Source organism: Neomonachus schauinslandi, chromosome 1 (genome assembly GCF_002201575.2).
Source record: "Neomonachus schauinslandi chromosome 1, ASM220157v2, whole genome shotgun sequence".
Lineage (NCBI taxonomy): Eukaryota > Metazoa > Chordata > Mammalia > Carnivora > Phocidae > Neomonachus > Neomonachus schauinslandi.
Genome location: NC_058403.1, coordinates 58035364 through 58060848, shown reverse-complemented (window position 1 = coordinate 58060848; position 25485 = coordinate 58035364). Strand labels below are relative to the sequence as shown.

Here is a 25485-nt window from a genome sequence, read left to right as displayed (position 1 = left end):
GTGTCTGGGCAGGAGACCCAAGCTGCTGGCCTCTCGGGGCCTGGAGGCAGCTGGATGAAGCGTGCAGCGTCGCCTGCCCTTGCTGGCAAATGTCGGGTGAGGGTGGGAGGGGTCTCGAGACAGTGAGTTGACTTTGATGCAGCTTTTGTCCACGTCTAGCTCAGGGCTGCACACGGGAGGGGATGGGGGTCTCTTGACTCTTCAGGGCTTGCCTCTGGCCATACCCGTGGCTTCCCTCTGCCCCCCTTCTGGCAGACTAGAGTCTCCCTCCAGCCCCTCTCCTTCCTATGGAAATGTGTGCAGAGCTGACTTGACAGAGCGGGAGTGGAGTACTTGGCAGTGGTGACTTTGCAGCAGTCCCTGTATTTTCTTTTTTTTTTTTTGGTCCCTGTATTTTCATGAAACAGCACCTAGATCGACTGCTCCCTCTCCCTCTCTTAAAGCTGGAGGCTCAGAAGACAGGGATCTGGTCTCTGTGGACCACATCCAGGTCATCATCCAGGGTTAACAGAACCTGGAACGAGAGGGACAGAGAGATGAAGCCAGGGTCAGCCGCTACTTTCTCCCTGAGACTCACACAGGCTGACGCGACCGGCGCCCTTACTTGCCTTTCTGTCCCCTACAGCTTTCTGCAACGCAGCGCTCTCTACAGGCGATTATTAGGATTACATAGTTCACGTATTAATTAATTCAAATGTTTATCAAGGGTCTATTATGTGCTATTCTAAATGCCAGAGATACAGTTTGGAACACAAGAGACAAAACTCCCTACCGTCCTGGAGCTTACATTTGAGAGACAGCTTCAGACATGAGCAAATACGTGTAGCATGCTAGTGAGGTGTGCTAGGTACAGTGTACGAGGTAGTAACACGTAATAAACAGTAACGAAAATTAGACTATGGAGGGAACACAGGAAGTATGGGCTGGGGAAAGGTAAAAAAGTGCTGATAGGGTGGCCAGGGAAGTCATAACTTAGAAGGGGACATTGGGCTTAAGATCTAGAGGAAAGGAAGTCTTGTTGCGTAGAGTATTGCTATACAAGAAATGCACACCCCCTCCTCCATTTTTAGTTCCCTCTACCACCGCTCTCTTCACGTGGAAACTTTCACTCCCCTTTTGTTGTCTGTCTCTCTAATGAAAGTGTTTATCAGAAATAAAAGTCACGAGGAACGAGGTTTAGGAGGATTGTTGAGCTTCCCCGGATGGTCACGAGGGGGCAGCCCCGCTCCACTCTCGAGGCTGAGCGGCGGCAGCGCAGGGAGCACAGGTCTCGCCGCGTTGTTACTTGCCAGCTGAATCCGTGTCCAGGCATCGCAGACTTTTAATTTGGAAAAGTCTCTAAGTGAGGATGAAAGGATGCCAGGAGTGATCATTCAAGGTTGTTAGGCCATGCATAGCTTCTGGAAAGGTGTTTGGGCCAAAAGAAATGGAGGGATTTCAGGAGAGATCTGGGGCCGGCTGGGTGAGAAGCAGCAGAGGGGCCTGGGCGGATCTCCTGAGAGCTCTAGGAATTTGTAAAATATCTGTAAGATATTCAGTGAGACTGGTAGAGGAGGAGGAATGTGAGGGTAGCACAAGTATGTTACCCAAATGTGAGTGAATGCCAAAAGTGATTCCTGGGGCGATTCAGGGCATGTGAGTTCTAACAACCAATTCAGCCCAGGCGTTGTGCCATTTAAGAAAAATCATTTTGTCACTCTGTCTTAAAATATTGGAGAGTAAAAGGAAAACGAAAATAAAGATCTAACTGAAGGAGAAGAAATAAAATAGTCTGTATATTGAATTACATTGAGGAATCAGAAAGGGAAGTTCAAGAGAAATACAAAAGGGTAAGGAAGAGGGGAAAAAAGAAACAAAAAAAAGTATGGGATGTGAAGAAAGAAGAAATTAACAAAAAGGTATTTTTAGGGGTGCCTGGGTGGCTCAGAAGGTTAAACATCTGCCTTCCACTCAGGTCATGATCTCAGGGTCCTGGGATTGAGTCCCGAGTTGGGCTCCCTGCTCAGCAGGGAGTCTGCTTCTCCCTCTCCCTCTGCCTCTCCCCCCTGCTCCATTTCTCTCTCGCTCACTCTCTCTCAAATAAATGAATAAAATCTTTTTTAAAAATGTATATTTCTTAAAAAAAAAAAAAAAGGTATTTATAAACTCACCAAGAATGAGAAAAACAGGGCAGTGGCAGAGAGGAAGTGCCAGATGTCATGGTCATCAAAGAAATCCAGCAGGATACACTCCCGGTTCCTCTCCCGGGATTCAGCTGGGGTGTCCTGGAGGAAGGCGAGGCAGGACGTGAGTGAGCATTCCCACAGTTCAACTGTTTAGAGGGCTGAACGTCCAGAAAGCTACAAAAAGGCTACTAGATTAGATGCCTGGCTCCAAAAGCGAGCTTCCAAGAAAACCTGAGTCCACGTGAAAACTCGTACATGATGTTCACCGCGGCAGCGTTCGTAAGAGCCAAAGAGCGGAAACAATCCAAAAGTCCATCAGCTGATTATAGAGGAGACGTGCTGTCTCCACACAACGGAGTGTTATTCAGCAGTAAAAAGAGATGGCTATGGATACGTGCTACCCCATGGATGAATGCCTAAGCCAGACTCAAAGGCACATGTTGTATGACCCATGGATATGATATGTTCAGAACAGGCAGAGCTACAGAGACAGAAGAGAGACTAGTGGTTGCCTATGGCTAAGGCATGAGGGAGAAGTGGGGAGCGACGGCTAATGGGCGCAGGCTTGCTTTCTGGAGTGATGAAAATGTTCTAGTTGATTGATTGTGGCGGTGGAGAGCTGAGGCTTCCTGTTTGCTCCTGGGTATAGCCCTGGTTTCCTAGGCCTCAGCTCTCCTCTCTATGCCGCAGGTTTATAAACACCGGCAGCTGGGGATCTGTTTATGGATGTGGATTATGAGAAGAACACACACGCATCAAGGTTTTTGCACACGTTAAACATCCACCGGGGGGAGGATCGTCCTACAACACATAGTGAAGATCAATTCTGCCGCGTCTGGAGGGCCCCCACGTCGACGAGGCGCTGCCCTGACGGTGAGGACCGCGTGCCGTTTATGCATGGATAGGAAATACCATCCCTTTTAGAGAAAGCTTTCATTTCAAAGACAAACAGCCACACGCACTCGAAGAGAGGGAGGTAGGAAGGTCCAAAAGGCAAGATGAAGGGAGAACATTTTCTTTGCAAAGAAAACTGCCTTCTTACCTCCCAGCTGCTGGGTTTCTGGAAGAAAAAGTACAGCGAGGTGGCCCACATCACAACAGTGGCCACGATGCAGAGGAGCGGGGTCGGGAGGAGCTTCTCTGAGCTGCGAAGCTGTGGGTGGGAAGCAGATGTCGCCACGCTGGGGTACGGCTTGTGCAGGGCCCCGGGCTGCCAGTGGGGGGGCCCCCAGCGCCCACTCTTACCTTCATGATGATGTAAAAGGCCAGATAGAGCAGCAGGTTACAGATGAAGATCCCCAGCATGTAGGAAGCAAAGTCCCTGGGCCGATAGATCAGTCCATAGAGCGCGCTGAGGGTAAGGAGGAATGACTTTGTAGGCATAAAGGTGGATTTGTAACATTCTTGGCTGCTTCACTCCCCACTTGTATTTTGGGGAGGAGGGGAATTCAAAAAAACTTTAACCTATGTAAATTACTACACCTCCTTCAGACCTGGCATTTTTGATGGTTGTAAAGTTCCCATAAGTGGATGTACCACAATCATCTTTCCTCTCTAGATGTCTTGCAGCTTTTCATTATTCTAAAGAACACTGCAACGAATAAATGAATACCTTCAGACATAGCGTGCTTTTCTTTTCTCTTTTTTTTGGCATTTAAGATTAATTCATGAGACTAGATTACTAGAAGTAGAATTATCTCAAAAGTTGGCTGGACACACATTATCAAATTTTTGCTAGCTGTCTATGGTTTTTAAATTAATACCAAAGTTTATTTTGATTGGGGTTTAGCATTAGCATTTAGCATGTTCCAAATTTCTATTTAGTTACAATAAAACTCTTTATTATAGAACCCTTCCTATGTCCTTGTTTTGAAAAACTTGTTTTTAATAAATATAGACACACACACATACATAGTTGGATTTCTATCCTCTCCATGCTGCTTCACTAATTTGTTTCTAATTTCTAATTTTGGGTCACTGTGTTATTATTTTAGAATATGTTAGATTATCTGGTTAGGCTAGCTTGTACTACCCAATATGGTAGCTACATGTGGCCATTAAATTTAAATTAATGAAAATTAAATAAAATTGAAAATTCAGTGCCTCAGTCACACTAGCCACATTTCAAATGTTTAGTAATGATATTTGGCTAATAGCTACCATAAGGGACAATGCCGTGTAGAAGATTCATATCATTCCAGAAAGTTCTGTTGGATAAAACTGGACTAGTCACTGTCCTCCTCTGCCCTTCCTTCCTTCCTTCCATTAATCTTCTTTTGTGAGACCTTTGGAAATTTTGTGCTAAGTAGGAAAATAATTTCTTTTCTTTTTCTTTTTTTAAAAGATTTTATTTATTTATTTGACAGAGAGAGACACAGTGAGAGAGGGAACACAAGCAGAGGGAATGGGAGAGGGAGAAGCAGGCTTCCCGCGGAGCAGAGAGCCCGATGTGGGGCTCGATCCCAGGACCCTGGGATCATGACCTGAGTCAAAGGCAGATGCTTAACGACTGAGCCACCCAGGCGCCCCTAAGTCGGAAAATAATTTCAGAATAAAATCCTATTAATTCCAATTTTAAGTCAAAATTTATGCATTAACTTGAGAACTAATATCTTTACAACAGTTAATCTTCCCACCCAGGTCACAACATCTCTCTCGTTCAGTTAACTTTTCCTTTTTGTCTCCTAATGAGGGAATTAAATTTTCTGCAGAAAGAGTCCTTCTGTCTCTCAAAGTTTATTCCTAAGTATTTGAAATGTAAAGCTGTTATTAATGGACTCTCTTTTTGTTCACTTTGTATTCCAACCAACTTTGTTCTATATAATATAGGAAATTTCCTCCTCCCAGAATTTGAATTCTTCAATGTACCAAAACTCTTGTAAGCTTTTCACTGAGATTCATCCATTATTAGCATTTGCCACATTTGGTTACCTCTCTCTCATTCTCTGTGTGTACCTACATATGTATACGGACATCTCTCTATATGTGTACACACACACACACCATTCTTCTTCATGACTGTATGAGAGTGATTCCTTTTAAAATAACATTCAAGGTTCATATTAAATCACTCCCTGTCTTGTAATGTCCAGGAGAAACTGAGGATGGAGGAACAAAGAGGAAGGTAACCCCCTCCCAGGCCATCACAGTGTTGGTGTGTCATCACACCTCATTCATCCCTGCAGGCCTGGATGCCCAAGGAGCTCCTGTGTAAGAAAAGAGAGGCCATTCACCTTGTCTTGTGAGCAGATGATGGGTTTGGTTTTGGTTACATGAGAGGCAGGGACAAGCCAGGTGATTGTGAGCACTGGGGACATGGGTGTTGGTTGCTCATCATCAAGCAGCTGGTCCCTTTCCTCCTACCAGCACCCAGCACCCAGCACCCTGTCTTACGGTCATCAGGACTGTGGGGTCTGCCCTCAAAGAGTGGTCAAGAAGAGCACCACAGGTGAGCACTGCCAAGAATCACCCACCTTGACGTATCCCTACGTAAAGGAGGGGTCCTTCACAGGTGTGGACCTTACCCGGAGTCATCCCTGGGTGACAACACTATGGGAAGATTTTTCCAGAAGCATATGACCCAAAGAAGATTCGAGTTCTCATGACCAGATTCTGGCTTCCCCTGAAGGTGTGCCTCTTCTTCCATTCCTTTCATGTCTTAAAGGGGGGCAGGGGTATGGAGTCATCTTTCCATCAAAGGTCACTAACCTTTATAGTACATCAGCTAAGAGCACGAATAAAAGCAACTAAACTTACTGATTTTTTTTTTAGGGATTAATAAAATATCTCACTTACTCACATTTTAAAGTTGAGAACAGGCTGTATAAAATAGTTAGAGATAGCAAAATATATGTCTATTGTACTGTTCTATTTTGAAGCCATTTGAAGAAAAAAAGCCAAGGTGATAATGAAGGGAAAGAGGAAGAAGAAGGATATTGGGGTCGTAGGAAGATTGAGACCTACAGGGAAAGAAATAAATAGGAAAGAGACTTGTACACACACACATACACCCACACCCACACCCACACCCACACTTAGTAAGAAAGGGAAATGTCTACTGGGTAGCGTTTATGGAGAGTTCACAAGAATTTAAAACTATGCTTCATTTGTGCACCTACTGGCATAATCTCTATTATCTAACTATCTATGTAGTCTGTTGACATAGATAACAAATTTGATGTTGGTCTTGTTGAGCAAATGAACGCAATGCATCAATGCAATGAGCTGAACTCAACGTTTGAGGAGAGGCCACTGTCGGTACACTAGGCTTCTTAGTGCATTCTTTGCAGGAGGAAACATACCTTTCTTTCAAGTCCCTAGGGCAAGCACAGTCCAACACTCACCTTAGTTTCAGATTTCTTTATAAAAATGACGGCCAAGGAAAGCGAAACCACAGTGTTACAGACATCAGCAAAGAGAAAAGACGTGTCTTCCTAAGGCTACTTACAAGGACCCGTTAAACAGATTCCCCAAGATGAGCAACACCATTCTGTCCTGGTAAGAAAACATCACATGAGAGGCTGCACACATTGCTTTTCTTTTAACTTACCACAGGGGAAGCATCGATTACGGGAAAACAACTGCCCGGTGGAAGAGTTTCCATGGTTCTAAGAGAGCTGCACCTGCCCTCGGACCCTAATCCCCCATGAGAACAAAAAGCAAGGCCTGGGACTGAATAGACGTGACTTCGTTAAAGACGATGTGGTGAGTAAACAGGACTCTTACTGTTTCCCCCTAATGTTGCGGGTCGCTGGGCACCTGGGGCCCACTTCTTGGTGAGCAGGTTGGAGGTGTGTGCAGCTGACCGAGTAGTTAAAAGCTTTCTGCTCCTGGTGTTCCCCTGCGTTGTGTTACTTCGTGGGCCACGAGGCGGCTCTTGGGACTCACCTGGGAGGCGCTGGTTTCCTACCCATTACTCTGGCTCCAGGGAGGCCCTGCAGCTGCCAGGCTCCTGGTCTCTAAGCACACAGCCTCAACACTAAAGACATTGGTAGTGGGGAAATAGGAAAGGTCCATCTCAAAGGAAAATGGCTCTGACAGAGATTAATTCACAATCTGGTCCTGCACATTTGCATACAACTTAAAACTTCTGGTGGTTTCTGATTATACTTTAATTTGCATGGCCTCGTCAACTCTTTAAAAGTGGCAATTCTCTGTCTTTGTGGGTGATCCATTCGGTTTGGAGGAAATATCTTCATTAAAAAAAAAAATTCATCTTGGGGTGCCTGGGTGGCTCTGTCGTTAAGCGTCTGCCTTCGGCTCAGGTCATGGTCCCAGGGTCCTGGGATCGAGCCCCGCATCGGGCTCCCTGCTCGGCGGGGAGCCTGCTTCTCCCTCTCCCACTCCCCCTGCTTGTGTTCCCTCTCTCGCTGTCTCTCTCTCTGTCAAATAAATAAATAAATTCTTAAAAAAAAAAAATGAATCCATCTATCAGAAAGGCTAAAACATTGGCCCCACCAAATATCAGTGACAATGTGGAATGCTCATTCATTGCTGCTGGGAATGCAAAATAGTTTAGCCACTTTGGACGATGGTTTGACAGTGTCTTAGAAAACTAAATATATTTTTGCCATATGATAGGGAAACTGCCCTCCTAGGTATTTGTCCAAAGGAGTTTATAACATAGGCCCACACAAAAACCTGCACATGGATTTTTTTTTTTAAGTAGGTCCCACGCCCAGTGCAGAGCCCAACGTGGGGCTCGAACTCATGACCGTGAGATCAAGACCTGAGCTGAGATCAAGAGTCAGATGCTCAACCGACTGAACCATTCAGACACCCCTGCACACAAATTTTTATAGCAGCTTTATTTGTAATTGCCAAGTTACAAATTGCCCTTCCACAGGTGAATGGATAAACAAAATGTAGTAATGCATCGAGAACCTGGAGTAGTATTCAGTGCTAAAAAGTAATGAGCTACCAAGCCATGAAAAGACATGGAGACATCTTAAATGCCTATTATTAAGTGAAAGAAGCTAATCTGAAAAGGCTAAATTCTATATTATTCCAGCTATATGACGTTCAGGCAAAGGCAAGACTAAGGAGACAGTAAAAGGATCAGTGGTTGCCAGGCATCGGGGCGGGGGATGTGGTGGGAAGTACAGTGGAGCACAGAGGATTTTTAGGGCAGGGAAACTACTTTGTATGATACTAAAGTGGTGAATCGTGTCGTTACAAATTTGTCAAAACTCAAAGAATGTACAAGGGCAAGAGTGAACTGTAAACTATGGCCTTGGGATGATTATGATGTGTTCATGTAGGCTCACTGACTAACAGATGTGCAGCTCTGGTTGGGGGTGTTGATAGTGGGGGAGGCTGTGCATGGGTGGGGGAAGGGATTGACGGGAAATCTCTGTATTTTCTGCTCCATTTTTTTTTTTTTTAAAGATTTTATTTATTTGACAGAGAGAGACACAGCGAGAGAGGGAACACAAGCAGAGGGAGTGGGAGAGGGATAAGCAGGCTTCCCGCAGAGCAGCGAGCCCGATGTGGGGCTCGATCCCAGGACCCTGGGATCATGACCTGAGCTGAAGGCAGTCACTTAACCAACTGAGCCACCCAGGCGCCCATTCTGCTCCATTTTTTTTGTGATCCTAAAAAGTGGCTCTAAAAAAATAGTCTATTAGAAAAAAAAAAAAAAAGACAGCCTGCGTCACTTAATGTAAGCAAGTAAACAAAACATTAATTGCTCTTCCTGGCTCACAGCTAAAGCATGCTTAACTCTCAAAATACTCACAGGTCCTACTGGATTTTTAAGTTCTCCTGTGAATAAAACCCTTCAGCCTCAATCCCTTCAATTTTTAGTGCCTATAGCTCCTGCCCAAGCTCTAGAGGGCTGAAATATTCTCATATTCCTTTATGTAAACTTCCTTGGATCGTAAACTATGAGCAGGTACTTAGGGAACTCCTGTGTGCCAGGCCCAAACAGCATCACCAGTTCTGGTCACAGCACCCTGTAAAGGGTGGGGCAGTGACTCAAGGGACGTATGTGACCTTCCCAAGGTCACTGGCCAGTGAGTCGAGATAGAGCTGGGACCAGGGCCCCAGTCCCTCTGTTCCGTGGAGCAATGTACAATATACTGAAAACAATGATGGTGAATTTTTAGGACTTGTATTTCAGCCACTAAGTAATAACCATCATTTTGAAAGAATATTCTTGCCCACTGTAAAAATCAAACAATGTATAAAAATCAAACAAATGTATAATGTGGAAAGCGTAAGGTCTTACTGAAAGCAACTGGAGTGAGAGGTGCCCCGGTTTGCTTGGGACAGGCCTGGTTTGAGCCTGCTGTCTTGGTACAATTACTGAGTGGGTGCTCTTTTCCCTTCCCCAAGCGAAATAATCATACCTCTTTGGATGATTTTATACACGGAGGCCCTGCCTTGATCCTTCCCCACGGCAATTGTCACTGTTTAGTAGTTTTCTATGTATACACATATGTTCTCTGTATACATTAGCAACATTTCATGTGTAAAAATAGATCCATCCCAGCTTGCTTTTTCATGAGCGAGAAGAGTAAATAACACGCTTCTTCCCCCTAACTGGACCTCAGCCACCCTGGGCCATCTGGCTCTCTTGATTTAGGGAACCTGAGTGTCTGCCCCGAGCCTGCCCCTCCTCCTGTTCCCTGGCTCTCTGGGAGAAGGCCAAGGCACACCGGAGCATGCACGTACCATGTACAGAGGCCGGCCGCACTGCTGGACGAAGTCCGTGTAGAACACCATCGAGGCCCGTCGGAAAATCCCCAAGTCTGCCGATGACACGGTTGCATGGTAAGGCCGAGTCAGAGGTCATACAAAATACTCCCATATGGCCCAAGCTTGGAGGGCCAAGATGATGTCGACTTCACCTTAATGCTTTGCACACCTAGCAGGTCAGCAATACATGTTGGCCTTAAAAAACAGAGCCTGCGGCCCCCGGGGCTGTCCCGTGAGGCAAGAGAGATCCAGGCATCGCCCTGCAGAAAGGCAGGTGAGGTGGATACAGTAACAAGCGCTCACCAATAATCTGGGCAGCTGACCAGCCCTTCTGCGGTCTCCTTCGGCTAAGATTCCCTTTGCTTACAGTTTACTCCAGTGCTGTTTCCTTCAGAGCAGAGAGGTAATGGGGCCCCTCAAGCTGCCTTAAAACATGTGCCCTCTCTATAGAGGACGGGAATCTTAGCTTGCAAAAATTCTACTCTGTATTTCCCCGTGTGATTATAAGTCAGTAAGAACTGAACTCAAGCGTCCTAAAGTCTAAGAAGCATGCTCAGAAAGCCTAAACTTGTGCGGAAGCTGGAATGAAAGGGATGTAAGTTAAGATGGCAAGAAAAAGATACGGAAAGAATTTTTAAATGCGGTCCTTCAAAAGCACAGGATGAAACACACCAAGTGTTACGATTGTTGTATGAACAGAGTGAGGGTCGCAGGTGGAGCTGTCTTTCTGGGAGCTGTCTACCCTTGCACACATCACCAGGAAGGCTGGGGTCTGCTCAAAGCAAGCATTTCCGTGAGGGTGGACCCCAGCTCTGTTGTGAATGCTGTCCCCCTTCACGTCTACCCCTGGGGTCAGTGGAACCAGACCTCACTAGACCGGATATGCTGAGGGATGGAGGGGGGAGGGGTGGGTCCATGCACTAGCCCAGGAGAGGTGCGGGGCAGGCTGGGTTGGAGTGTATCCCTGCCCCTGAGCCCCTCTCTGCCACCCTCTACCCCCCCCACTGATCCTGCCCAAGCTGGAAGGGGCATTCAGGGAGCAGCCTGGCAGGACAGCCCGGCGGGTGGCTTTGTTAAGAAAACAACCGAGAACCCTGGGAAGGGTGGCTGAACGTTACCTGAATCAGACACGTCTGAATCAGTGGGAAGCAGAGAAGAAATGAGAAAAGAAAATGACATAAGAAGGTAGCCAAACAGGTAAACTCCTGGTCATTTTGTTTTTCTCTCAAAATGATGACTTTCATTTTCTTTTCCAATTGAGAAAAAAATAACGTTTGCTCATCACAGAGAACACAGAATCTTTCTGCCCCGGCTCAAACATTCCCAAGTCCACTATTCCTCAAAGAGGGAAGCAGACGTCTGTCGTCCCCATCTCCTTTGGGCACCACTTGCAACGTGCACTCCGTCCTCTCTCATGAGCAATCCCTGCCGTCCCTTTCTCCGGCTAGTCCGGCTAGCACAGTTGTGATCTGGGCAAGTAGCTCTATGGCTTTCTGTCCTCCTTATGAAATGCTCTGCCCCATCGCTGCTGTCTTTCGTGTGTCCACGTTCATTTTCAGGTGTGGCCTGAGGGCCACAGAGAAGGGTGTATGTCATTCTAGAAAGCAGAAGCAGCTTATAAAATGGGCAGAGAGAGGCTGGTGTTGGCTGAGCCACTGTCCACTACCCAACTTTCTGTCTTTGGACTAAGTTTAGTTGTGACCACTGTTACCATAGAACGGCATATTTTCCTTTAGACGCTGGTAAATCTGTGACCACTTGAGGAAGACTCCCTGGGTAGAGAAATTGAACATACTCAGTGATGCTGTGCACTGGCTGTCCTGCATTTACTTTGGCTACGCCTCTGTCCTGCACTGTGCCCCCCGGGAGGCAGACTGCAGGACCCTGTAAGTGGATTTGCTCCCTCTCTATGGATTTGGACAATGGGAAACCCCAGCAGGAGACTGAAGGGGCTCAGGAAGGAGAGTGAGCGTGGAGTATTCATCCACCTGGAGCCCTCCCTGTGAGGTTGCCTCAGACTGGCCCATGTCTGTCAACTGAAGGTCACTGTTTCTTTCAGAGTGACTTCCTCTCCTTCCACATTTTGGTAACCACTCCCTCCCTGTTCTTTGGGCTCTCCTCCTCCTGACCCCAGGTTGCCAGGCTACCTCATTCACTCTCCTCTAGCCCAACCTTGTCTAATGAATGGTCCCTTTGTGATTAAATCTTCCATCTTTGTGTGTGACATCTTTTTCCTGGTGAGACCCTCCAGACTACCACATGGTCATAATATAATACATTTCTCCTTTTTAAGAAGGTAAACTAATACAGTATGGCAAAATCGTACGGGGCAAAAGTGGTACAAATATACTAAAAGCTCCCTATGTATTACTCATGGTCACTACCGTTTCATTTATCTGTATTCAAGTTTGTTTTTCCAACTCTGGGAGAATCCAGGAGCAGCCAGAACAACTGTGCTTCAGATTACTTTCCTTTTCAAAGTTGACTTTGTATGACTTCACTCACCTTTGAGTCTAGAGGTTGGGGCGTGACCAGAGCCCCCAACCAAAATGCTCTATACAACCAGTTAGCGATGCTTCCACTGGGCAACTTGAAGATACATTGGGTATGTTAACGCCAAGGACAAATCTACTGACTGAGCCCAAGGGGAAAACTAAACTGCCAAAATTGTTTTATTCAGCTTTCTAATCTTAAAGCTACTTGTTTATGTAGAATCATTCTTAGACCTGGCCATATTTTATTTTATTATTATTTTTTTTTATTCTTATGTTAATCCCCATACAGTACATCAGACCTGGCCATATTTTAAAGGCCCTCGCTCCCCAGTGAGTGAAGGGTCTGCCAGGCAAGGGAACTACTCCTTCTCCTTCTGGGCCACATTCTGAATTCCCAGACCCCAGAATTCCCTGCCCAGATGGACTTGAGTCCATTCACAGAGCCTACGTAGCCCCCTTCCTCCATCGACCTTCCTGAGGGCAGATGGCGCTGCAAGAGTGAGCACCTCTAGGGGCAAAGAGCGGCTACCTGGATGTTGGGCAAGAATGTTCATGTACACCTGTGAGAGCCCTCAAGATGCAGGACAGAGCCAGAGTGGAAAGAAAAGACTGGTAGGGGCTGGGGACCAGCTATGTTCTGGAGTGTTCTTGAGGAACTGACAATGTTGAATTTGAACCTGCACCTTCTAGGCTATAATGAAGGCATATTATATTTATCAGTTTTTTGGTCTTCCTTCCTTCCTTCCTTCATATATTTAATAGTTTTTTTTTTAGTCTGCTTTACAACTTTAAAATTTTTACACATGATATGTGGGCTTGTATTTACAATCTTGCTTTGGGCTCTGCAAATATTAGGGATGGGACTATGTTTATATATAATTATTTTTCTTGAAATATACAGAAGAATATTTAAGTCGGACTTCCTGGCCCCTTAAAAGGACTGGGGAAATTTAAATGCTCTACAATGACTCAAATCTGTTCCCACATATAACAACTGATGGCAGCAGATCAGAAGCTGACTTCCATGGGGCAGTCAGTGCTCTAACGTGATGCGTGTACATTGTTGGGGGGAGTTCAGCAGGTGTCCCGTCTGTTGAGAATGGTAAGTCTCAAAACATTCGTCCCAGTCCCAGAGTTTGAAAACCATATATAATTCATTCTTGATAACCATTTAGCCTGCTCAGAGAAATGCTCCTTTTAGCAGGTACAAACGGAAAACGATTTCTGTAGGTGCAATGAGTGGCGTGATGAGCACACCATTCTTCAAACACACTTTCAGAGTGCTATGAGTTATAAAGCACTGGGACTTGGAGCTGGAGGTTGGCCTCAGTCTGAGGTATGGCAAGCCTACTTCTCAGCTGAAAAGAGAACTAGTGGCAACAGCTCATTGTGATCCTATACAGGAGAAGTTATTAAACCCAGAATTCAGAGCCCGTGTTCATGATGACCAGCTTACCGTTTAGGGTAAGCAAAGACAATGCTTTCTTGGTACATTTATCAGTGTGTTTAGTGTAGAGTGACAGGTGACTCACCGATCTTGAAACGACCCATGTAGTAGATCTGGGTGCTGAGGGCCAGGGACGCCAGGACATGGATAGCAGAGAAGATGACCCAGAACCACACGTCATTTTTTCCAAACACCTAGGAGTAAAGATGGAAGTTATCTTCATCTGGGGTGCGCCCCACAGAACTCACGAAAATCATTCTGTCTCTCATGTATGCATCTGGAGTCAAAACCCCAGCTGTGCATGCATTGTGGTGTCCCCTCACTTCTGTGAGCTCACCGGAATCTTACTGCACGAAAACGAACGGCCGCCTGGCCAAATGACAGCGGGAGAGGGAAGAGATGGGGGAGGCACCGAACAGCAACAGTGAAGGGGCAACAGGTCTAGAGCTGGGGGCGAACACTCTTCAAACAACTGCACCCAACCCACACGTGTCCCTGCACATTCCGCGAGTGGCGTCTACTCAGTCTGTCTCTCCAATCAGCTTGTACATCTCTGCGCTGATCTCACGTGAGTCAGGTCCCAGCTTGACCGAGACACTCTGCAGCACGCGCTCTACAGGTGCCTCTTCCATTATTAGAGATAACTAGCTCATTAAGTCAATAAAATGCCACAAAGTGACCCACAGTGGCTGCCTATCAGGAACCGAGGACTGTGATTCATTCAGACCTGTTCCCCTGAGGTCCAGCAGACAAACAACGGAAAACCTCCCCAGGGGGCGCGCTTGGAAAACGGGGCTGAAGGCTGTGGGGGGGGCGGGGGACACGAACCACTCCGAGGACAGTGAGCGTGATGACGGCCGCGAAGGAGGCGTAGGCGGCGTAGGCACTGGCATTGATGTCCGGGTGACGGGTCTGGTAGAGCTTCAGCATGCAGAGGCCGGCGATCATGTACATGAAGGAGGTGTCTGAGGGCACACGGGAGGAGCCCAAACAGTCAGGATCCAGCAGGCGACAGAGTTTCTCTTGAGCTTGGGAAGCCCCTGCCTTCAGGCCCTGGAGTATTTGCTGCCCTCAGACTATGTGGAGACCTCCAACATGACAGCCTCCATGGGCACGTTCTCTAGCCAGACCCTATACACTCCACTTCTAAACCCCTCCGATGCTGCTCCTAGTTCACCAAAGCCAGGTATCTGATCACATGATAAATAATTGACTGTCCCCACTTGCAGGGAAATTTGTGTTTAAATGTGTTCAGCAGCTATAACAGGAGTCCATACTGATAACGATTAGGGCGCTGGGACAATACAAAGAATCCTAGGTGGGTGTCGAAGGTCCTTATCAGCGTCCCGAAATAGAACCACATTGATTGCTGCTCATACATAGCTTTACAGCCGAGGGATGGAAGACAGCTAGAAATTAAATGGGGCGTAGCTGCATGAGAGCTGCATGGAAATGCAAATTAAAACAACAAGGCAAAGTCCATATTACTCAAGAATGTAGCAAAACATTTAAATGTCGGACAATAACACGTTCGTGATGATGTAGGGAAATGGGAACTCTCAGGCAGCTGGTGGGAGTAGAAATTAATACTCTGTAGAAACTGGGACGTTTTTGGCAAAATGGAAGATGCATGACCCAGGTGACTCCAAAATTCTAGGTCTAGGTGTCCCAGGGAACCTCTCCCACGTGTTCCCTGTGGCCCCGTCTGCAACAGCAACGTGCCAGCGACAACTGCATGGTGTTCCACGGGGGAACTGATAAATGTAGAGTACATATTTTTATTACAGAAGATGACAGTCCTTAAAAATGAGTGAACCGGATGTCCTTGATTCAATATTGATAAATCTTGAAAACATATTGTTGGATGAAAAAAGAAGTTACAGAACATAGTGTGATAAGTAAATGTTAATTTACTACAGACGTAGTAAAATTATAAAAACAAACGGGACTGATAAATATCGAATTAGTCATAGCTGTTGCCTCTGGGGAAGGAGGGAGGGGAATAAGTTTGGAAAGCAGTTCAAAGAACCTCAACTTTATCACAGCGTCTTAGTTCCTAAAAGGTCGATTTAAGGCAAATATTTTTAAATGTTGGCATTTGTTCTGAGTGGTGACTGATACTGTTCTCTGTAGTTTTTTTCTACTAAAAATGTTTCTAATTAAAAAAAATTAAATGTGACAGAGAATTTCTGTGGTGTTCTGGGTTCACAGACAGAGGCTGGAACACAAACATGAAAACGGCTGTTTTTAAAATTCGTATCCTTGAGTGTGGGGGTCACGGTTAATTGCCTACTACTAGCAACAGCTCTTCCCTTCCTCCTTCCCGACAGCATATCAGTACTAACTCAAATATCTTAGCCCCATTTTCAATTCAGAAATGCATGCCTTTCCAGCCTATTTGTTTCAGCAAAGCTACTCCAACCCCTGGTTCCATGGATGGGTCTCACTGGTTTAAGATAATGCCCCTCCTTTGCCACCGTGATTGCTGTACCAACCCAGGCTCGAGCTAACCAGCACCTAGGGAAAAATTCTGGAATGGGCTCGTGACATTTAAACTACCTACGTGTGGAAGAACATTCTCTGAGGGTTTTTGGCAAAGAAGTTTCCTCGCTCTTAAATAAAGGCTCCTGGAAACCAGCTTGCTGCATCCACCAAACATCATGAAGTAGAGACAGGAAGCCAGGACCTGCTGTAGCTATTCTTGCCATCATGAGTTTCCTAAAAGCCTGAGGATAAAATCAGCCTACAGGCCGAGCCCAATCCAAGGGATCGAAGAGAACCGGAGCCAGAGCGGCCTGAGGAATCAATCGCAAGCCTTTCCCACCTTTGGATTTTCAGAAGGTGAGCTGATAATTGTCCTTATTGTTTAATCCAGTTGAACTGGGCTTTCTATTATTTTCAACCCAAAGCAGTCTAATTGCTAAGTTAGGCCAAATTATACTAAGGGAACTTTCCAGATGTCTGTTGGTGGATTCTATCTGCCCTGCTGCCTAATGCTTAGCCCATTGCCCACCTGCAGATCTAACCATGGGATCATCATTCAATGTTGAGCCTTTTCTAGTCTGAAAGGTGGTCAGAGAGAAAAGATGGTACAACATGTGGAAACCATGCCCGGTGAGGAGATGCCCTCAAATCACTTTAGCTCACATAAAATATCATTTAATTCTTGCATGCATTTGGGGAGGGCCCCAGGACAAGACTCCTATAACTCAAATCTGTGTGTTGATGGAAATTCTAATTACCGAATTGGAAGTTGGAGTAATTAGGGCAGACATGGTAACAAGCACTGAGCACTCCTTCCATGATCAATGCGATGCCCATTGCATAGAAAACACCAAAGTGTTTAGGAATCCCATACTCCTGAAAGAGGAGAAAGCGTGGTCAGTGGAAAGACACCAATTGGTGATATAGCCATAGAATCTGGAAACCCAAGCTTTTCACATAACCCACCACCACACGATCCAGCCAGATGTCCCTCCCCTTTGCAGATACTGTGTGGAACATGACCCTTCCTAGCTCCCACATCTGATTTACCCACCCTCTCCTCACCATGGCAAAACTGTCCTTGGCTTCCAGGGCTCTGTGATGGAGAATGTCCCGGTGCAAGACTATCAGCAGGAAGAGGAAGCCCAGGAGCACGTAGCCCAGGTTACTGAAAATGTTGTTGAAGGCACTAAGAGATGAGAGCGAAACCATGAGAGAGTCCAGGCGATCCCAGAGATTTGGAGAATGAATGAATGAATGCATGAATGAATACATGAATGAGTGAGTACTCTCAGCATTCCATGTTTTCCGCCCAGCCCTATCATCAGATTTCACGACTGGCAAATCATGAGAGATCATCTTTAACCTCACTCCTTTATTTTAGGATGCCTAGCCTGTGATGTGTCCGTTTCCGCTCTGGGATGCCTGATTGGCTTCCCTAACTCTCACCCAAGCCTCTCTTATCCTGATGGCACTGATATGGGATGAATCCTGGCAAACAGCTGCTCCCAGGATGGGCAGCTTGGCCAAGAGTTTCAGCTACACCGTGAGAGGGAACTCTCATAGCCAGACCCATGCTATTTGTGTCAACATTCAGCTCTGTAACCGTGAAGGGTCAGCTGGTCATAGCCAGCTGCTTTATTTCAGGAAACGGAGGCTACTTTACTTCTGGGACAAGAAGCCCGGCTCCAACCGCCAGGCGAATGCTCTTTCCACTTCACCATGTTCTGGTGGGCAGAGCATGGCCTTGGAGGCAGCAGGCCCGGGTTCGAATCCTGACAGCATTAACCGTCGAGGGACCTCCCACAACAAGTCCTTACCTTTCTAAGCCTTAGCATCTTCATCTGAAAATGGGAGTAATAATAATCCTATCTATTTTATGAGGTTGTTCAATGGACTAACACAGGAGCCCCTCGTATGACGCTCACGGATGAGTGTCATCACAGCTGGGACCTGCTCTTTTCAAAAACATCCCTGCCCTCTTCTCAGCTGGTTATTCTTAGGAATACAGGAATGAGAGGAGCACATCTGGTCTCAAAACTTCTAGATTTCATCCTTCTTTACCCTTGACTGGGGTAGTTTTCCATGGTTGTTTTTAGTATTTTTAAAAACTGACATCGCATCACCCAGAAAGGAACCTGTAAATGCCTCACAGGCAACCAGAGGACGGGGCTCACCTCAGGACACCCAGGGGGTGGGCACAGAGGAAGTTGTAGTAGCATATGTCCTGATTGCCCGTGGTGTTTGCCACCTGCAAAATCAAGAGTGAGAAGAGGAGCTGCCTGTTTCCCCATCTGCTGAGCCCAGCCTGAAATCACAAAAGGCAGGCACTGCACACAGTGATTTGCCACATAACCAGTGTTCCTTCTCAGCCGAGGACAGGTCATCGTCTGCCCCCTTCACATAGCACAGGCTTATTAGGACTGTCATGATATGTTCTATTTTCTAGATGCATGTGGAAGGGTATGGAGCTGTCCCATGCTGTGCGTGGAAGTGCTAACCACGGGGCAAGTCAACATGAGGAGGTGTGTGTTCAGTTTTCTATATTTATCACCATCTCTATCATTGAGAACCTTCCCAGCTCTATCTTCTGACAGGGCCCTGAGGTACTCAGAGAATATTGAGATTACAAGCAGTGGTGCCCAAACCTCATAAAAGTCCTTCTCCTCATCCCATAGTAAGTATGGAATTGGCTAAATATTATTAGACCATTGCTTTTCAAACTTGGCTATACATTAGAATCACTGGGGTTTAATCAATACTGATGCCTGGCTCTACTCTCAGAGACTTGGATCTAATTTGGTATGGGGTACAGCGTGGACACCAGGATTTAAAAGCTTCCCAGGTGATTTTGATGCACAGCAGTTTGAGAGGCACTGCCTTAGAAACACCGTCAGCCTCATCCTTTTTATTTATTTATTTTTTATTTTAAAGATTTTTAATTTATTTTTTGACAGAGAGACAGAGAGAGACAGAGAGAGAGGGAACACAAGCAGGGAGAGTGGGAGAGGAGAAGCAGGCTTCCTGCGGAGCGGGGAGCCCGATGCGGGACTCAATCCCAGGACCCTGGGATCATGACCTGAGCCGAAGACAGACGCTTAACGACTGAGCCATCGAGGTGCCCCCAGCCTCATCCTTTTTTTTTTTTTTTTGAAAGATTTTATTTATTTATTTGACAGAGAAAGACACAGCGAGAGAGGGAACACAAGCAGGGGGAGTGGGACAGGGAGAAGCAGGCTTCCTGCGGAGCAGAGAGCCCGATATGGGACTCGATCCCAGGACCCTGGGACCATGACCTGAGCCGAAGGCAGTTGCTTAACAACTGAGCCACCCAGGCGCCCCAGCCTCATCCTTTTTAAGTAGGCTTTCTGTATGTAATAAATGCTAGAGATGGTCCTTAAGTGATCTGGACCCCAAGGTTCTATGAAGGAGTAGTGAGGATTCTCAAGATGCTTTAATTATTATCTTTATTTTTTTTTTTTACTTTTAGTTCTTATTTTATATTTTTTTTTAAATTTGAGTATCTTATTGGTTTTGTAAAGCTGTTTTTAGTTTTATAAAAAATATTTACCCTCAATGAGAGGGCACAGGCTAAATTACACACCAGGTTTCTTTGTTTTGGTCTGGAACTTTATTTACTCCATCCATTACCCCTTGATAATCAGAAGTTCAGCCTGGTAAATGGCAGATATAGTTGATAGATATTATGACTGAATGAGCATAAGGCAATACCTTCAAATTGGGTGACAAAATAATATAAGAGGTCCCAAGCCCTTCTGTGATAAAACAGTTGGGAACTGGATATAAAGGTCCATCAAAGATGAAGCAATGGACAAGTCCAATTGGAACTGAAGGGGGAAATTCATACTTGGACTGAGCTCAAGTGATACATACTTTTCTCTGTAAGTCATAGCAAAGATCTCTCCCTGCAGTATGAAAGCTGGGATTCTGGGCTTCTGGGTAATACTTACTATCTGGTAGGTGATGACCAGCTGGATCACAGGTAGTGCATAAAACACAGCAATGGTGACGATGTTCCTAAGCAGGCAGAAATAACAGGAAATAGTTTTCCAAATTACCAATGGAATATTTGCTCAATTTTTTAAAAAAGAATCCTTCCACCCCATAACTCCCTAGTTAACTTGTAAAAGTAATTAGAAACTGATTAATAGAGTTCCTGTCTCTCCAGAGTTCCACAACTACAATCATTGGTAAAACTATAAATAACACTTCCTTCTGCTTTACCCAAATTTTGGATGAGGATGTTGTCTGATTGAAAGTGATCAGAGTGTAAGTAATGGGAGATGGATCGCATGAAGGGATGTGGCTCTCTTAGATACCTCTTAGTTCCAAAATGATGGTCCCACTATGAAATTCCCCACTGTCCCTTGCTTCCCTTGACCGTCTGTACCCAAGTAAAAGGGCGTCCTTCCAGAGAAAAGAATGGAAGAGCTATCACAGCATCAGCTTGGGGTTTCTGGGGGTGGTGCAGGGTGCGGGGTGTGGGGTGGGGGGGTGTCTCTTGCCAGGCGGCTCAGCCTCTCGGGTTGGAGAGAGGATGCATCTGGAGGTGCTTGACCACCACAGGGCAATTTATCACTGGCTGGGGTACCATCTCCTCTCAGGGTGGTTTCCAGCTACTCTGAGATGCTGTAGACCTCTAGTCCCCGAAATCACTGGCTCTTCTAAGATCCAGGCTGGGTGAGAAGACAGAATACATATTAAGAACATAAAGGCTCCAGTTTAGTGTGTCTCATGGGAGGTAGTGACAGGTTATTGTTATGTTGTCTTTCTGGAAATGGATTTGGTGTGCTCCCTAGACATGTGGGAGTCTACCATCATTCTCGTTTTTACTTTGTATGTATTAAGTTTAGGGCTGGTTGCCTTTTATAGTTTATTTTTGTTTTTCTTATGGAATGTGGCATGAATTCTCGGAACATCTACACCGTTGCCTCATTATACAGAAGTTGGTGCCATAAGTGATTGTGGCTTTTACTAAGAAAACTTTCATTTTATTCAAGGGAACTGTGGTCCTAGCAATCATCTACTCACCAAAAATAAATCTTATATTTTTTGCTGATAATTCTCCGGTCCTTCCGGGACAGATCTGACAGGAAAAGGAACACCTAGGATACCAAATAAAAAGAGAATGCAAAACTGTACTTGGGTTTTTGGCAGAAGATACAAAGGAGAGCTTTACAAAATTTCAATCCAATACCTCGCTAGGGATTAAAAACATTTAATAAAACTTTTCTTTCAATTTTTTTTTTCACAATACCTCAGTAAAAATCCTAGTATTTTCTCTGAAATAGTAAGAATCGGCTGATGCGGAAAAACTACTGGGAGTCTCAAATGCTTCATATATCTCAGGAACTGGTTTTCAGTTTTCAGAGATGTCCAGTGTGTGGTTCTCGAATGACAGGATTGAAACTGGGCAATCTACTTTCATCTCTCTTACTGGCTACAACACAATAAAATAAATATATGCCAGAAAGAAATGAGCTTTATTCCTGAAGGATGTTATGTGCAGAACCAGGGAGTTTTCCCAGGTATACCCCTCAGTGAATCTTTTCTTCCATTTGCTGGATCCTTTCCTCCTTTATGGTCCTCAGTCAGCCACTTCAGACCCTGAGTGGTGGTGTCGTTGTTGCTGTTGTTGTTGTTTAAAGTTTTATTTATGTAAGTAATCTCTACACCCAACATGGGGCTTGAACTTACAACTCAGAGATCAAGAGTAGCATGTTCTTCTGGCTGAGCCAGCCAGGCTCCCCCAGACCCCGAGGACCTGGAATAAAATGCTCTGTTCTCCTAAATGCTCTCACTTTCTTCCTCCAGAAAGAAATGCTAATTAGCAGAGTATTGTTTATAGTCTGTACTTATGTTTTATCTCAAAAGCCCTCAGGGAAGTTTGGTTTTCCCTTGAAAGGAAAAAATAAAGGAAACTGAGGCTTGCTGAAGGTGTATTTGACTGTTGAACTTTCTGCCCTTGCCCAGAGTTTGGCCAAGCAGAGATACCTTGGTCCGGATGATGTTCTTATCACTCTCAATGTCTGGCAAGGTGTCGAAGTCACTCTCCTCCACGGAACTGTCTGTGTCTGACTGGAACGTCTGCCCACTATTGGGGGAGGACATCTGCCTGCCAGGACTGGAACTTGACCCCTCTGAAACGGAGAAAACTCAGCTGCCTTCCAGAGCTAGGATGGACCCATGCAGCCCATTCCTCTCTGCAAAAAAGCACAGTGCTGACTCATTCTTGCAGATGTGCTGGTAAAAATGAACTCCTTACCCACAATACATGTGCTTTCTCTCAATTCCTCCTCAGTGGACTTCTAATTGTCTATCTCTAGGGCCAAATACATATTAAGAACATAAAGGCATCTGCTCTGATAAAGTATCTGGATGCAAAAAATAAGATTATGCTTATATGTCATGTTTCATATTTTAAAATATGAACATAAATATATAAACATATACATGCACAGTTTTGTATAGCATCTACCACATATCCGTGTAAGCACACACATATCCAGCAGCTAGACATTGCTCGTGGAGAAAGTATTTGTACACCGAAATCCCCCACATGCCGTATCTATGATTATATAATGAGAACAACACTCTCGGGGAGAAGAGTCCGTGTGTTCTCGTGAATGTTTCCCAGAGCAGATGGGAATTTGCGCAGCTTGATGAGCACATGAGCTGAGCCTACCTTCCGCTTTATTTCTTCTGTTCAGAGTGTTAAAAAAAACCCCCAAAAAACCCACCACAACAAAACCCTGTTCTTACGGTGCCAGAAATAAGTAGCCTGCATGAAACCCACATGCTTCTCAACGTTACAGCACCACCCGAGCAGGAATAAGGACTCCCCGCCCCTCTGCCCTGACATTTTAAGCGCACCATTCGTAGACCCACAGGAACTGTCTCCTTCAGGCCACGCAATGAACCCTGGGGCGTTGCCATGTGAATGACTAGGGTCAGCTATGAAGTTATAGCCAGAACGAATGACTGATACAGGCTACAGCCACGTTCACCTGCAGCAGAGCCTTAGTCTTCTGATCGCCCTTACTCCACCAAAACCTGAGAATGAAACAGCTCGTCAATTGACGTCAGGCTCCCTGACGTTGACTCTGACACACTGTTCATGCCCCAAACTCAGGCTGGGTATGAAAACATCCCCACGGGATGTTTCCCACAGTAGGGAATTCGGCTCACGTGTGGCTGGCACAGAACAAAACTGGAGAGAGTTAGAGCTGGAAGGAGCCTTCCAGATCACCCAACCGATTCATGTCATAAAGAAAAGACAGTCTCACATGATGACTGCCTTGCCCACTCTTGGTCAGTAGTGGCTGGAGCGCCCTTTGTATCCTATTCTCTGGAGAATTAGGACATACTTCAGTGAATGGACTCATTGTAGGAAATACCTATTGCCCCGTAATTGCTTCCTTCAGGGGTGCCGGCAGCAATGGGATGTGACACCGCCATATTTCCAGAGCCTGTTGGAAAGAAACACAAAAAGGCCAACGCTTTACGTCCAGCTGCCGAAACAAAACAACACAACTCTAAGTAGCTTGAATCATAAGGCCACAGCATTTTAAACTTGATTTTCTTTCTACCCTAATAATACAAGACTCACCAAACTTGACCTGGGGGCCAAATCTAGCCTGCCACCTGTTTTTGTACGGCCCTTGAAGTCAGAATGGTTTTAAAATTTTTAAATGGTTGTGCTCGCTTCAGCAGCACATATACTAAAATAAACGGTTGGGGAAAGAAATCAAAAGAAGATTTCATGACAGGTAAAAATTACATGAAATTCCAATTTCAGTATTCATATATAAATTTCTATCAAAACACAGCCACAGTCTTTGGGTTCTTCTATGGCTGCCTTTGGCTATGGCGGAAGAGTCGAGAAGTTGCGACAGAGACGTCTAACATATTTGCTCTTTGGCACCTTACAGAGAAAAAAAATCTTCTGGTTCCTGCCTGAAGGGGTTGCAGAATCGCAAGAACAAAGGGGCAGAGGTCCTAAAATCACTTGGAGGAAGGCCGCCACTGAATGGAAACATAGAAATAAACTTCTCTGATGAAAGCACTGTAATTTGGAGGTGTTTAAAATAGCATTTAGCAGTACCCTGACTATCGGCTGGATGAGCCCAGATAGGCAGGACATTACTGCACTCCTCGGAGCGATGAATGATGACAACTGAGCTAAGGATATGGAAGAATATGAGATATTTTGAGAGAGATTTCTGGATCTGTTGCCAAATGCCTCTTGGCAGGGAGAGAAAAACTGAATAAGATAATGTTCCTCAAACATTTTCGTTGAGGTACTCCTTGTGGCAGCACAGGGAGCGAACTCATTCCTGAGTCTGGTGGTGTCGTCTGGAGCCAGGCCAGCACAAATATCAGAGAAAAATATCTCCGGACCATCTCCTTGGTTATCAGACAAGATGCTCTTCACTGAGTTTATCCACCTCTGAGGATTAGGCAGAGCTGAACAAGGAGAGGAGAAACCACAAACAAGCAGCTTCTCTAGGCCATTTCTCTGACTGACTTAATGCTGCAGTGTTTCCAGGAGCCACACTCCGTCTGTGGAGACGCAGGAGAATATTTCTTCACTGCCTCCTGAGCTTTGTCAAGGATCTGGGATCTGGGATATTGTCAAGCTGGTGGGAATTTCAATACTGGATCTTTCTTCTGAGGTGAGGTTGCTTGTACTACATTACAGGCAAAAAAAAGTCTGTGAGTTAACTGGTCAGTCTCATACTGTTGCAGGGAAATATATTTTCAGGGAAGAACATAACTGAGGATATTCTATAATAGCCTCACTGTAAATATATTTCCATTTCTTCACAGAAAATACACTTCGCTATAGCTTACATTCGTGCTCCAGTACGTAACACGTGGAATGGAACCAAAAGCCTCCAACAGTTCATCATTTGTCACAGCCAACTCTCTTCATCCAGCTCTTAAACTTCCTCCCACTGGTGAGTAGTAAAAACATTAAAAACAAGCCAATATGTAGGCTTTATCATGGTTTTTACTCTTGGTGTGTCCATTCCTTTTCTTCATGAAGAAAAAGAATTAAATCCTGAGTTCAAAATATTTAGCCAGATGATGAAAGATGGCCTTAGAGATGCAATTTCCTTCCTCCTTTGGGTAGTGTAGCCAAGAGTGGGCCCAGCTGGACGGCAAGGCCTTT

General features: G+C 45.4%; 1 protein-coding gene across 5 annotated transcripts in view; it reads right to left on the bottom strand.

Moving 5' to 3' along the window:
- Positions 1 to 399: 399 nt before the first annotated feature.
- Positions 400 to 25485, bottom strand: part of SIDT1 (SID1 transmembrane family member 1) — an 87140-nt gene continuing 62054 nt past the window's right edge. For 4 of the 5 annotated variants that reach the window (XM_021692408.1, XM_021692405.1, XM_021692406.1 and 1 more), the window contains 16 exons: positions 23708 to 23779; positions 22305 to 22450; positions 21342 to 21415; positions 20261 to 20327; positions 18467 to 18540; positions 17355 to 17478; positions 17048 to 17165; positions 14634 to 14770; positions 13891 to 13999; positions 10982 to 10996; positions 9840 to 9916; positions 6613 to 6659; positions 3411 to 3516; positions 3208 to 3318; positions 2151 to 2264; positions 400 to 514 (listed from right to left, as the gene is read on the bottom strand). In XM_021692408.1, the coding sequence (XP_021548083.1) occupies positions 452 to 514; positions 2151 to 2264; positions 3208 to 3318; positions 3411 to 3516; positions 6613 to 6659; positions 9840 to 9916; positions 10982 to 10996; positions 13891 to 13999; positions 14634 to 14770; positions 17048 to 17165; positions 17355 to 17478; positions 18467 to 18540; positions 20261 to 20327; positions 21342 to 21415; positions 22305 to 22450; positions 23708 to 23779 (1454 nt within the window). In that variant the 3' untranslated portion in view covers positions 400 to 451. The remainder of the gene's footprint in view (positions 515 to 2150; positions 2265 to 3207; positions 3319 to 3410; positions 3517 to 6612; positions 6660 to 9839; positions 9917 to 10981; positions 10997 to 13890; positions 14000 to 14633; positions 14771 to 17047; positions 17166 to 17354; positions 17479 to 18466; positions 18541 to 20260; positions 20328 to 21341; positions 21416 to 22304; positions 22451 to 23707; positions 23780 to 25485) is intronic. The other variant, XM_021692404.1, reaches the window with a different exon arrangement.